The sequence below is a fragment of the Phaenicophaeus curvirostris genome, chromosome 2 (genome assembly GCF_032191515.1).
Source record: "Phaenicophaeus curvirostris isolate KB17595 chromosome 2, BPBGC_Pcur_1.0, whole genome shotgun sequence".
In the NCBI taxonomy this organism is placed as follows: domain Eukaryota; kingdom Metazoa; phylum Chordata; class Aves; order Cuculiformes; family Cuculidae; genus Phaenicophaeus; species Phaenicophaeus curvirostris.
In genome coordinates, this window is record NC_091393.1 from 53,456,845 (window position 1) to 53,470,145 (window position 13,301).

General features: G+C 38.6%; 1 protein-coding gene across 4 annotated transcripts in view; it reads right to left on the minus strand.

Annotated features, from left to right (window-relative positions):
- TIAM2 (TIAM Rac1 associated GEF 2) overlaps nt 1-13,301 on the minus strand; it is a 135,670-nt gene that overhangs the window by 65,316 nt on the left and 57,053 nt on the right. For all 4 annotated transcript variants that reach the window (XM_069852093.1, XM_069852094.1, XM_069852090.1 and 1 more), the window contains exons 4-6: nt 11,602-12,034; nt 6,397-6,569; nt 5,136-5,360 (exon numbers count right to left, since the gene is read on the minus strand). In XM_069852093.1, the coding sequence (XP_069708194.1) occupies nt 5,136-5,360; nt 6,397-6,569; nt 11,602-12,034 (831 nt within the window). The remainder of the gene's footprint in view (nt 1-5,135; nt 5,361-6,396; nt 6,570-11,601; nt 12,035-13,301) is intronic.

Here is a 13,301-nt window from a genome sequence, read left to right on the forward strand (position 1 = left end):
TTTAAAGGACACTACAGAGATATTATCATACCATTTAGCTCAAAGAAACAAAAGAAGGGAACATAATAGAGTACAACAACAATGATATGCAGTGATAGGCAATTAGTAATAGTCTTTACTCTTCATTCTGCCTAGTGACTCAAAACAGTGGCTAAGAAAACTTCCTGAAATAACAAGACAATAATAGCTTTTTTTTTGTTGGTTTTTTTTTACAATAAATGAAATCTTTCTGCTTGCTTTTAAAGGGCAGAATTTTCATAATTTCTAACCAAAACAGACAGAGGAAATCTTATTACCAATCCCACCATGTGTACTTAATTTACATTCCTGTCAATAATTTCATTGAAACTGGCAGTATCACATGTTTGACTATAGCTTGGGAAGCAATTAAGAAAGCCACTAAAAACTTATTATCCAGCTGCTCCTCCCACAAAACCAAAAGATCAGTCTTTCCTGCTCTGGCTCCACCACCAGCTCCATTGCATGAGATAATGCTGTGCAACTCCAAATTCAGTAATAGTTCATTAATTTTTCATTATTTTATACTAAATCTTTGTGAAACAAAGATAGAAATCGACTGACATGCAGAACAGTAATTATAATGGTGAGGAGAATGCAGATGATCTTCCTTAACTTTCCTGGCTGCCTAATCACTTCATTCCTCAGCAACAGTTTACTACCAAAAGAGGATTTTGCTAATGATTCAGACAGGGACAATCCTATGCTGAAGACTGACACCTGAAAAGAAATGGTACTGAATCTCTCAGAAAGTGGAGCTCTACTCTAGACAGTTCAAAGACCACCCAAATTGAAGACCTGTTATAACAATTTCAGACAATGCTTTCCAGTTTAGGGGGCTATGGGAGAAGTAGCTGTATATTGTGATTCACACTGAATTTGTAGACAACAAAAATGGCAAGTTGGAAGGCATACATGAAAACTTCCATAAAAATAATCTCCAAGCATATTCTTCTCAATAATGCCTCAGCATTTCAGCCCTTGCAAGTAAATACCTATCTTCATGAATCATCTGATAAGTAAGTTAGGTATCGTGAGCACAGACAATATGAATCACATCAGAAACCTCTGAATAGCTTGGAAAACATGATTATACTAATATACAAAAATTGCAAGAGAAAAAACCCAGAATGCTTTAAAGAAACTATTATTCATATTATCATTCTAAAATAAGACAACAGAATAAATTTCTGTATCAAGTACATTGAGAAGTACACACAGAGCTACGGTGCCTTCACTATGAGGTAGATTTTCCATCTTATTAAAAGCAGGTCTGCAGGCACAGGCAGCCTTGCCTTTGACTTAACATGCAACATTTTGTTAAAAGAGTTCTGAATAAATTCTAATAATCCCATTCACTAACTTCTATGGCAGACAGGGCTCAAGATTCACAGCAACCACTGTGGTTCCTCTAGCAGGTTAAACAGCTAGGAAAACTAACATTTTTTAAAGACCGACTTCATGGGCTTTGAATTTCACCTCTGGGGATTTTTAGACTTGCTACCTTTCCTCCTAATTCTCTTCAGTTTAGGGGAGAAGTTGTACCCAAGGTGCATACCACCACCCACAACGTATTTATTGCATATAGGAATACAAACACATGTGGCTGTAGGTAGTATGTGCAGAACTGGCCATGCTGCCAGTGGCCTATTGCAACTGTCTTGTATATTGCTCTTGCAGATGCTTCATTGATCTCTTCTAAAGTGCCCAACAATATCAATAGCTTTGTCGAGGGCTGCCATTTTCTATTAAATAGCTAGTAAGTCTATTATTATTGGACCAATAAGCTCAGATAGAAGAAATTCTTGATCTAGGCCACAGGGTTGAAGATATTTCTCAACCAATTTGACGGCATCAAGTCCCTAAACCAGACAAGCCTCTAGACAACCAGTAACTTAGTTGTGATTTTTCTTCTGATTTGCACAAACTTTATCAAGCACTAGCTTGCAAATCCACCAAATTTTAAAAAAGACAGTATCAGATAAGCTTTTTCAGTCCACTTGCTGTACACCAAAAAGAAATATGTCTTGCTGTATACCAAAAAGAAATATGTATGAACATTAAAATACCTATAGCAAATTTGGAAGTTCAGATTTCCTTACTGCAACTGCTTTTCAGGTGCTGGTAACTGTGAAACAAGAAAAGGTTTTGCATGCTTGTAAAGCCCTGTGAATTACTAAGTCTTCAGCAGACAAGTATTGGTTTTAAACCAATACAGATGTGAAAGAAAATACAAACTTGAGATTGGGTGGTTGTTTTTCTGAGGAAGAGGAAGGAAAGGGAGAAAGGAATTAGAAATCACAGTTTCCAAGATAATTCCCCAGGGAAAATAAATGAAGACTGTGCCTTGTCTTTCTACATAAAAAAACCACCATGGTCCTTCTGAATTCAATCACACTATTTCTGCTGACTTCCCAAAATATATCACCAGTGAAATTTTCCAGCACAGGATGTAGGGCATGCTTATAAACTACAGTATTGGCAATACAATATACTTCAGCAGGGAGGAACATAACTGCCACATGACTGAAAACACCATTAAATTTACACAAAACCAAACCCAGACATCCACAGTTACTAAACAACTGAGCTGCATACATGCAAACTTCTCCCTTGGGAATAGCTTTTTCAATGTTGTTACTAAGCATATTAAGAATTCTTGGTTAGTAATTACATCAAGATATTTTTTTCCTTTGCAAAAGCCCATCTCCGAGGCATGAAATCAAAAGATTAGGAAACCCTGTTACCTACTGACATTTCTCTGAAGTGACTTTGCCAACAAAACTTCAGCAGTTGTAAGAAAGATTTTATAGAGATCCAGGGATAAAGACTGAAGAAAAGGCTCATTATAAATGTATTGTTTGCTAACTAGTGGATGCTTGCACATGATCCACCTCACTCTGTCTCACTGGTTTGCCCTCACTCAATGTTTTGAGACATTCATCTGCTGGGTCTTTTCCAACCTGATGATTCTATGATTCTACGAACAGAAGATTAATCTGCAGCCCTAGTGATGGATTTCAGTTCTAGTAGAATGCACCCAACTTCTTCCAGGGACTGAACTGGAAAACAATGGCAGTTGTTCAAGGATAGAACATCTAATTAGCAGATATTTATAGAGCATCGTTAATACTCTTCAGCTAACTGAGAGGTAAACTAAGTTAATACCATGATTTTTCCTCAGTGCAGCACGTGCTACAAATACTAGACACCTCTGGAAATCTGTATCTTCTTCTAGGTCTCAAAAGCTACAGCAATCAAAGGATGTTTAATTTTTTTCCTCCTTCATTCACTTCACTAGGCTCTAGACCAAGAAATAAAAAGACCTGGAAATAAATTATTAAAATCGGAGCATTCTAAGGGTTTATGAACGTCTGCAACACAAATCCCTACACAAACCTACATAGTTATTGATCGCTACTCATATAGCTTCAGACTGAAGTGTGCTAAAGGAGCTTGACAGTGAAACCAGTTCCAGTCAGGCTGCCTTTCATCAAGTTCAAAACAGTATAGTAAGCGTTTTAAATATTATAAGCATCACATTCATGAAACTAAAAGCGCTCCACTAACTGAAGAAACATAATAATGCTGTATTGGATCACAGCAAATACACTGTTGTTCCTAATCAAGAGTCCCTAATGCGCAGCCTAAAGTAATGACAGCATAATTTCTGAATGGAAAGGCAAATAGAGACGGGCTCTCAAATACCAGTCAATGCATTCAAATTATCAGATGTCTTCTATTAATAGGCTAATAAAAGATACAGCAATCTCAGTCCACAGACCTATAAGGCTAAACTGCTAGACAAGTTTTTTCCTCTTACTCTGAGTAGTGAAGCCTTTGCCTGAACACTAAGGTTGTCTAATGAAAGCATCTTTTGTCAGTTGCTGCCTGCAAAACTAAGGACATGGGTAAGATAGTCAACACCTCGAGAGGTACGTCCATAAGGTATCATTGAAGTGATTACTGGTTCAGGTGCTGGAGGTGAGAGCAGAGTAAGGCTTGATATCTATGCACCACTGCACAGACAACAAGCTGATCATTTGTACTGAGGAATGTTTTTTTTCGCTGCTTAATCTGCCTTGACCTTTTGTCTTAGGCATGGCTCAGCTAAAACTTAAGGTACGCACACACCATGGACAATAAATTTTTGAGGAGTTGATCAGTTTTTGTTTTAAAACCAAATCTTAGTGGTGTATCTTCCAAGATTCAGGCATTCCTGCCACCATAATATGAAAATGTGATCAGAATCACAGAATCATGTGTTCAGAAGCCATATCCAGATTTGCAGGAGGAGGCAACTGATGACTCAGATCATTTTTTGCTGCAATAAGACAAAATTAGCCTCAATGCAAGTTTGGATGCAAATATTTGGTCTGCTCCAACCACGGGTGAAGATCTTGCCTGTGTTACATCAGTTCTCTCAAGCTAAAGAGTGATGGGCCTGGGCTTATACTGAGATAACGAATTCCAACCACACAACTAGAGTGTGCTACAAGCAGTGCTGTTAGTGACTAAGTGTCCCTCTTTTCTTTGAACTGATCCTGGTATAATGCTACAGGGGCTACCAGTGGTACTCACGGGGCTTTTTAAGAAGCCTGGTGGATCCTGGTCTTCTAGTCATGGACAAATTTCAACTGAAGCATATGGTTTTGTCTGCTTCAGTCCTTCCTCCAATTTATTTTGATAAAGTACTTTTCACGTCCTGCCTTAAAGTACAGAATGGTATTTCTAAGTACCTACTCTTAAATCTCTACTGCAATTCAATAACAAATTAAATTATTCACAGAACTTACTGTATATTCTGTGGTATGTCATGTAACAGCTAGATACTATTAACAGCTAAGCACATCATAAAACAATCAAAATTAATTGCAGTTTTCCAGAACAGAAAAGAAATAGCTTTGTGCTCATAAAACAAGTCAGTCTGATCCTCAGCTTTGAGGAGTCTACCTCCCGCGCTGCTCTGGATTGCTGTAGAAACCTGGCTATAATTAAAACTACTGTGCCAGCTATCCCCAAGATAATTACTCTCAGGCCTAAAAAGCATGACCAGTCAGAGTGCAAAGCAACTAAAAATGATAAGTATGCTCCTGTAAAACCATTGCTTCCAGTACCTGATTCTCTATGGCCTTTCTATTTTTTGGATCGTTAACAATTGAGAGCTGCAACTCTGCCATCTTTTTCATCTTGCTGTCCATGTCAATCTTCTGGAAGAGACTTTTGGTTTGATTTTTCAGCAGCCTTACTGTGTCCTCTTTCCCAAGCTTCTTCGCAAAGAGGGATGCACAGGCTGAATGTATAGCAGTAATCCAGTTTTCCAGATCCGTCTGACTTGTCGCCTATGAAACAAATCAACGGTGCAACATTATAAGCAGATAAGAGGAAAAAAAAATTTTTTTAAATTAAGAATCAACAGCTTTAGGACAAGAAGTGCTTGACAGCTCCATTGAAATCTTAGGCACTTTATCTTAAAACCAATGACACAAGGTTTTATCTTTTGAACTGTGCAAATAAAGAAACTGAGCTTTTCTTGAACTCTGTCGTGACTTGCCTCCAATCTTCAGCTTCTACTTCTTAGATATACAAAAATCTGAGGGCTCCAGAAGCACAAGAGAGCCCCGCAAGCTGTGGGAAAATGTGACTTGCATCCTTCACCCCTCCAATTAATTAAGGTAAAAAAAACAGGTTTCAAAGATAAACCTTCTCTTCAGCAAGTAACACAGCAACTGAAATGATTTTGTAGATAAGGTCTGAGGAGAGGTGCCTGCTTGCTTAAAACATGCCGAATTAGTGGAGAGAGGACAGCAAAATAAAGAGAATATATCTGCACAAAATGTCTCTGGAGATATTTACAAGTGTGCCTATGAATCAATATGTTTTTATGCAGGCAGTTCCACATAATACTGTTCTTTAATAACATTTCCAGTGGTGCAGTTAAGCAGCCAAGGTTTTTAGATTATTTTTAGCCTTCTTTTTTGAATGTCTCACTCAAGCAAACTCTGTTTGAGGCTACCAGATTAAGGGCTGAGCCCAGATTTCTATAAAGGATGAAATGCTAATAGATGAGAAAAAAAATTATAGCTAAGGTGATTTTCTAGAAGCTTGTAACCACTAGGTACCAAAAGACTAGTTGTGCAGATTTGTGATCTGCTCTTTTTATTTCTGAACCATAATTAACTGAGCCAACTGCTGTAATATCATATACCTGAAGTCATACCATACACTTTAGTCAGTATAATAGTATAGTATAATACTGTAGCTATACTATTATTGTTAAGGCAAATACACAAGCATGATGTGTGTGTATGCACGTGCATGCTCACAAAGACACTGTAAAATGGAAACAACCACAAAGTTACATATATATACTGTTACCTGAAATAGGTAGACATCTCCAAACGAATTGCTGAGACAGAATACATTTTCTTTCTTGGGATGTTCTGGAACAGCTTGTACTATACTATCTTCTGCAAAGAGGGCATATCGAGGCAAACTGCTCTGCTCCATTGAGTTCTTTCCATAGGTTTCATAAAACAGCAGAGTACAACCTTTGCAGTTTAGAGGAACAAAAAAAACATAAGGAGAAAGTATGTTCTGGATCTTACATTTGAGTTCTCTCATATTAATGCTTTTGTCATTAAGATACTCTTCAACGACAGGGAACATCAATTTGGCCCCTCTTACAAAACAGAGAAAAAAGGAAGATATTCTAAACTGGAAAAAAAAGGCAAAGATAATAATGAATTTGCCAATGAAAGTTGGAACAGACATCTCACAGGGACACAACAAACACCCATTGACTGAAGGGAAAAAAAAAAAAAAAAAACAATAGGTATGCCAGTATGGAAGTGCTGAAGGTCAGGTCAGATGGGATTTGAGCAACCTGACCTAGCAAAATATGGCCCTGTCCATGGCAGAGGGTTTGGACTGGATGATCTTTAAAAGGTCCCTTCTGACTGGAACTACTCTGTGACTCTATGAACAAATTCAGCCTATTAAAATGTTAAAGCTTGTAGAAAAGATTAATTCCTGCTTAGTTAAATCCACTACGGTGTTTCTCTATTAAATTGAACCAACTCTCTCATAACAGCCACCTAAGAAATCTTTGCATTTGTTTAAAAGGTTCACAGAAACTATTGTCTTCAGGCAACATGCTCAATGAATAAACTTCCCAAATTTAAACTGGAAATTAACTGCCTGCAAATTGTGGATTTAGACAAAGAAAACAATCTGAGTTATTTAAAAAGGTTTAAAGGGCTGGAGTTCGAGCATGTTCAGTCTCATCAATAGTATAACATGTAAGGTACAAGCCTTGCATCCAGAAAATAAACTTCATCCTTGAATCCTGACTATAACAAGAGGAATTACTTCTGGCAGACAGAAGACATCTGATCGCAGTCCCCAGCGGTATGAGTACACTGCAATCTTGTCTTTGGCAGTGCAGCTGGCTTAAGAAGGGCTTGTTCATCCATCCCTGCCATTCCTGCCCCATGTTGCAGTCCACTGTCGTCTCAAATGCGCTGATTTACCCATCCAAGGGGTATAGACTGAACTGCTTTACTAAAATAATCTAGTAAAAACCTAGCCTATCTTTCTCAAGAATTTCTTAGACTAGTTGTGCATTGATAGAAATTAAGTAAATAAATACCCCTTTGACTCCTGGAAAACGTCAGTTTAATATTAGTGAGTCTGGTGTGAGGGTTGTTGTTTTGTTGGTTTTTTTTAATTTGGAAGATATATTATTAGTATACTATGGCCAGATGTTTAACCTGGAAGAACTAAGACCAGATACCATAAATATATTTGGAAAAATGAGAATAACCTAGGCGCTTAGAATAATCTGGCACTGGTGGTGGATTCTGCAGCAAGGCGAGCCTTCTCCAGAAGATCTACTCAAATTTATTCAGGAATTAATTTAGAGAAGTTCTATGGCCACATTACATAGCAAGTCAGACTAAATGATCACAGTGGTCTCTTAGGGCTTAGCGATCCATGAATATATTACTGCTGAAACCCCTAAATATATTCAGTAGAGGGCTTGAAACTTAGTGAATAAAGGGATTAAGTTTGCAAGGCTACACCACTGTTATTTCTCTAGTTCATTTTTTGTCATTCTTCCTTCAAATCAAAGAGATACCACAACACAGGGCAGCACCAGAATTGAGATTTTGAGTTGACTTGTTGATTTTCAGGCTGTTGGCACACTGTGTGTATGTATGAACATGCAAATACACCTAAGAATTGGATATCAAGGGACTGTTGCAAAACCTGCATAATAAATGTTTCCTTCGTAGATGCTTTTAAAACAGATAGGTAAAAACAGAGTTCAACCTTATTTTAGTGCTTCTCTATCATTTACACTTAATGTTGTATTAAAAATCTCAGACACATCATCCAAAGTCATGTAAACTTGAGGGGAGCTTCCTCAAAGGTCAAATCTGAAATCAGAACAAAAATCAAGGTTTTTAGGATTCTTCTGCCTGGTAAAGAGGAAGGATGGGTCTATTAGAGATTATAGGGCAAATTTCCTGTGAAATGTGTTGGAATACACTTGTCCTCATACTGTCCAAATCTAAAGTGTCTGAAAAGTGAGATCTATCAGATGGATTTCATCACATTCTCCAATGCCAGTGAATGTACAACAGCAAAAAGAAAAGGGGAAATATATATCAGAGGTTACTGACAAATCATATGATGACTGAAAAGTTTTCAAAGGAAGGATTCCAATAAATATAAATGCCTCTATAGGAAAAGGTGCTTTTAAGTATTTTAAGTACTATTACTGTCTAGAGTCTCTGGCAGACTATTGCACGTAAGAACAAATACTGCAGAGTTGGTCCTATCCTTTCCCCTTAACAGCCATTTGATGTTCTCTTCATGACACAGAAACATTTGGAGATCTCTGCAGCTGGAAAAGCATATTGTTTGTTACATTCTGCATACCAGGCATGGGAATACTGTTATCATTTCAATGTAACAGGGCAAACTAAACCAAAAAAATCAAGTCCAGTCTTACAGTCAGCAGCAGCAGGACTGTATGACCACTTCCACATCTGCATTTTAGGAAAGTGCAAATTAAGTCCCATTTTAAACTCCCTGTGTTATCAAAAAGGTAACCAACATTGTTTTATATCCTGTCAGTTTATAGGTATATAAATAAAAAATTTTGAAGGGCATGCATGTGTGTTTAGGTGTGTGGTACCCCAGGTACATCTTGGAGTCAAGCCAAGTGATCCTTAGAAGCAGCTAGTTTCATAAACTCCGACAGACCCTCTGGGACTGATTATGGTCCAAGTATTTTAATACAAACTTGAACTTAAGGGGGAGGGCAATGGGAAAGTAATTTCTCTCATTAAAATAAACTTATTAGGACAGATGGAAGAGAGTGTTCATCTTGTTAATGGGTTACTATTCAAGCTCAGGTCTTGGTGGTCCTGGAAGCAGAGCAGAGGCCTCAGGACATGTATACTTCAAAGCCTGGCAGGTAACCAGGTGGTTATAAGCCTTCTGCATATTTATAATTAAACACATCTCAACAGAGTGCAAAGAAACATGCTGCTCTCCATTTGCATTTGTGGCTATTTTAAGCCATATTTTAAAATATCTTGGCTATTTAAACTTCAAGAACAAATTAAATACAGATTTATTCAAAACCCTGTATAAGGAGAAGCAAAGCAAACACCTTGGCCTTGATACAGCATATTATGAAAACAGAACTACGCCTTGATACCCAGACAGGTAAGTTTATTTTGGCATCAGAAGTCAGCACAATAAAGGTATGAGATCAAGGAAACAAGGAAAGTATATTTAAAACATCTAACAAAGTGGAAGAGATTCTGTACCATGAATGTAGCCATGTCACCTACCCAACGTAAAAGTGTTGTGTCTAATACTACCTATAGTGTCAGAAGTTAATAAAGCATTTTACAAATAATTTTATTATTCCTTTTTTATAGCGGGAGAAATTCAGGTAGCAAGAGGAAACACAACTTGTTAATGTTATAGCAATGTTATAGCAAAGAACTGAGCACAAAGCACCTAAATTCCTTCCCAGAGCTTCACTACCCCAGAAATGCATGAACTACTAGTACATAGCGTACTTCAGTTTAAAGTTTTGATACGATTGTTTAGAAAATAGTTAAGTTTTAGAAGATGCAGATCAAACTTATATTCATACTCTATAATGCTAACACATATAACAAGAAAGTGGCATTCAAATATTGTTCTTCCCTTTGTATACACTGCTTGTAAGCATGAATCATGCTATCTGATGAGCAAGGTAAGTGATTTTAACTGTTAAGACTGCCTATATTTTGATCCCTTGATAACAGGTCTCTGAATTATTAGGCAGAATTACTACATTCTTGCGAGTTCGATTTGTTTAAATCACCACTATCAAGGACAATATTCTCAGCACTTGTTGTTTGCTGTTCCTTTTTCTTCAGGTCTACACCCACGCAGAATTTTGAAAAGGGCAGCCTGTGGGAAAGTTGTTATTTTCTCTCCTTCAGCCCCAGATATGCTAGGAAATCATTAGATTTGATCATTTCCTTACTCATTAACCTAGCATTAGATATTTACTGAAGGCAAATCTTTTGGATGCAATGCAGGAAAAGAAAAAAAACAACAAACCCCAAAGCCTATGAACTCACCCATTAAATTCCTCTTCCTCCCCACAATAGATGTTATTTTCCTTCGCACACTTCCTGACACCCATACACTTCTTGAGGCACACCTACTCTGAGCCATCAACATGCACCAGCAGCTCTGTGCTGAGTGCAGCCATCACATTGTACCCTGCTAGCAGCAGCCCCTTTTAAGTGGATTGTCTTCCCACGGGGTTGTTTCGTGGCAGGAGCAGCCAGGGGAGATGGAAAGATGCACATGACAAAAGCCAGAAGGAGTTGGTATTGCAGGGAGCAGACAAGGTGAAAGACCATCCATGGAAAGGAGAAAGACTGGCAAGCAGTCCATGGCAGTTAAGCCTCAGGCACCACAGGGTTTCCCCTACTTGCTGCTGCTTTGGCCTCCTCTGCCCTGAATTGCACAATTTTCTGTGTAAATGCTCTAGCATGTGGATTGTCCTCTTCATTGTGTTGCCACCTCAAGCACTGGAAATTAACTGAACATTTTTTGTTAATTTACTCCAACTTCAAGTCAAACTCATAGCAGAATCCAAGGACCCCTGTGACAGGGAACTGGGCACCAAGGACTTCTCCTGACCCTTAAATTTTGATGCTTTTCTCCATGTTGTTTCAATTTGGTCTTTGACCTCCAAAAATCCAAAAGCATCTTCTAAACCTCCAGTTCTATGTGAGTACAGAAACTGGGATTTCAAATAAAACAATTTTAGCTATGGTATGAAACACAGGGCTACACATGCAATACCAAACACACTCAATTTAGTGGTCTGCTTGGGCACATGCTCTACTTGAAGCACAGGGGTAGACTACATAAAGTTAGACATGAATTTCTGATCCCCTTGAACCTGTTAACAGAAACCAGCACACAAGAAAAGTTGCTGAGACACAAGGGAAAAAATTGCTGTTGCCAAGCCAAAGGAGCAACACGGTGGTTTACCTTTCAGTGTGACCCAGTACTGCTTCCACTTTCGCCGTGTGACCAGTTCCAGCTTCTTCTCCTTCTGCAAAGTCACCAGCGGTTTGAAGAACAGCCACCCTGCCTTTCGCACCACTCCTTGCTCTTTCTCGTACAGCAAATCCAGCTGCTCTAAGGAGCTGAGGGACTCACCGCTAGAGTCCTCCGTTTCTGATGAGGTCTCCGTGTTCTCCAGGTTTGTCCTGCTCATCTCCAGCTCCCGCATAAAGTTTTCATAAATGTTCTGCCTCAGAGCATCACTGCTGACCGCGTTGGTGGACTCACTTCTCTGGGTCAGGACATGGCTAGAGCCAGGTGACCACAGCAAAGTAGAGAGTTGCGACGGTGCCAGCGTGTCCATGGTGACATCCATTCTGCTATCAAAGTATTCACTCCCTTCTTTACATTTTGGCTCCTGCACAAAAAAAAGGAAATGACCAGCAATCAGTCACCAGACACACAATGAAGAGACACACCTCATTTGGCATTTAAATTTGTTTCATGTTTCGCCATGGACAGTTCCTTCATCAAGGGCCACGTCTTTTCACCATTACACAGTAGGCTTCGCCTCGGCAGCCACTGACACCATCAGTGACACCACTCAAGGTTTTCTCAGCAAAATCCCATTAAACCCAAACCATCAAGTCTATGAATTTGGTAACTCAGAAACCTGCAAGTAACCTCAAAATTCACTAGTAACTACTGAAGCTTCTACTGTCTGAAACCTGATGGACTCCAGGAGACAGTTATATCCTCTGGCTGAAACCCAGGCATCCCTGCTTACACGCCACCTGTTTGAGTACAAGCTGGAATAGTCACAACTTTCTTCATTATTACAAGGTTTTCAGTACTTCTGTGACACTCCATTTGTGCAAGGCAGCTACATTTAATTACAGGACAGCTACTCTGATTTTACCTCCGGTTTCTATTTGTGATATAAACTGTGCTCAACCAACAAAAAAAATGGTCAAAACTTGAGAACATTTTAAGCTTGTTAGTATTGACCAATTGACAAAAATCTAATCTAACAGAATATATGATTTTAAAAAGGACAAGACACGCTTGCTGACTGGCACAAATCTAGTCCCCAGACTGCAGAGGTGTGTATTTCCTGACTTGCTGGAAACACCCTGGGAGCTTGACTCTCTCATCAAACACTGAACAGCATACCACAACTTCATTCCTTGTATTAAAAGAGCTGACCAATCTTATTTGAAATACTCAGGCCTGAAGGTATTTCATGTTTAACTTTAACTTTGCCTTGTGATTTGGATGCTAACATAGGCCTATTTCTTACCTACTACTCGTCAACCTTGTTAACACATTTGGCCTTTCCTTTCTTAAGGCTTTCCCAATAATGTGCTGACTCCTTCCAACTCTCCCAGGCTCCAGCGATGGTCAGAGTTTCATAGTACACAAGACTGAGCCCTCTGGATTAACTTCACTGTCAAGAACCACACCATACAGCATAAGAAGACATTTATTGTCTTCCCAAATTAAGTGTTAGTGATAATATTTAACAGTAACCAAGATTTAAGAGCATACTACAAAAAAAGGCTGCCTTTTGCAGTAAAGAAAATTTGAGTGTGTTGCTTGAAAAGTATGAAAGAAGAGAAAAGAAAAGATGACTATAAACAATCCAAGAAGTGAAGCTATTACCCTCAGTAATAATAAAGCTGTTA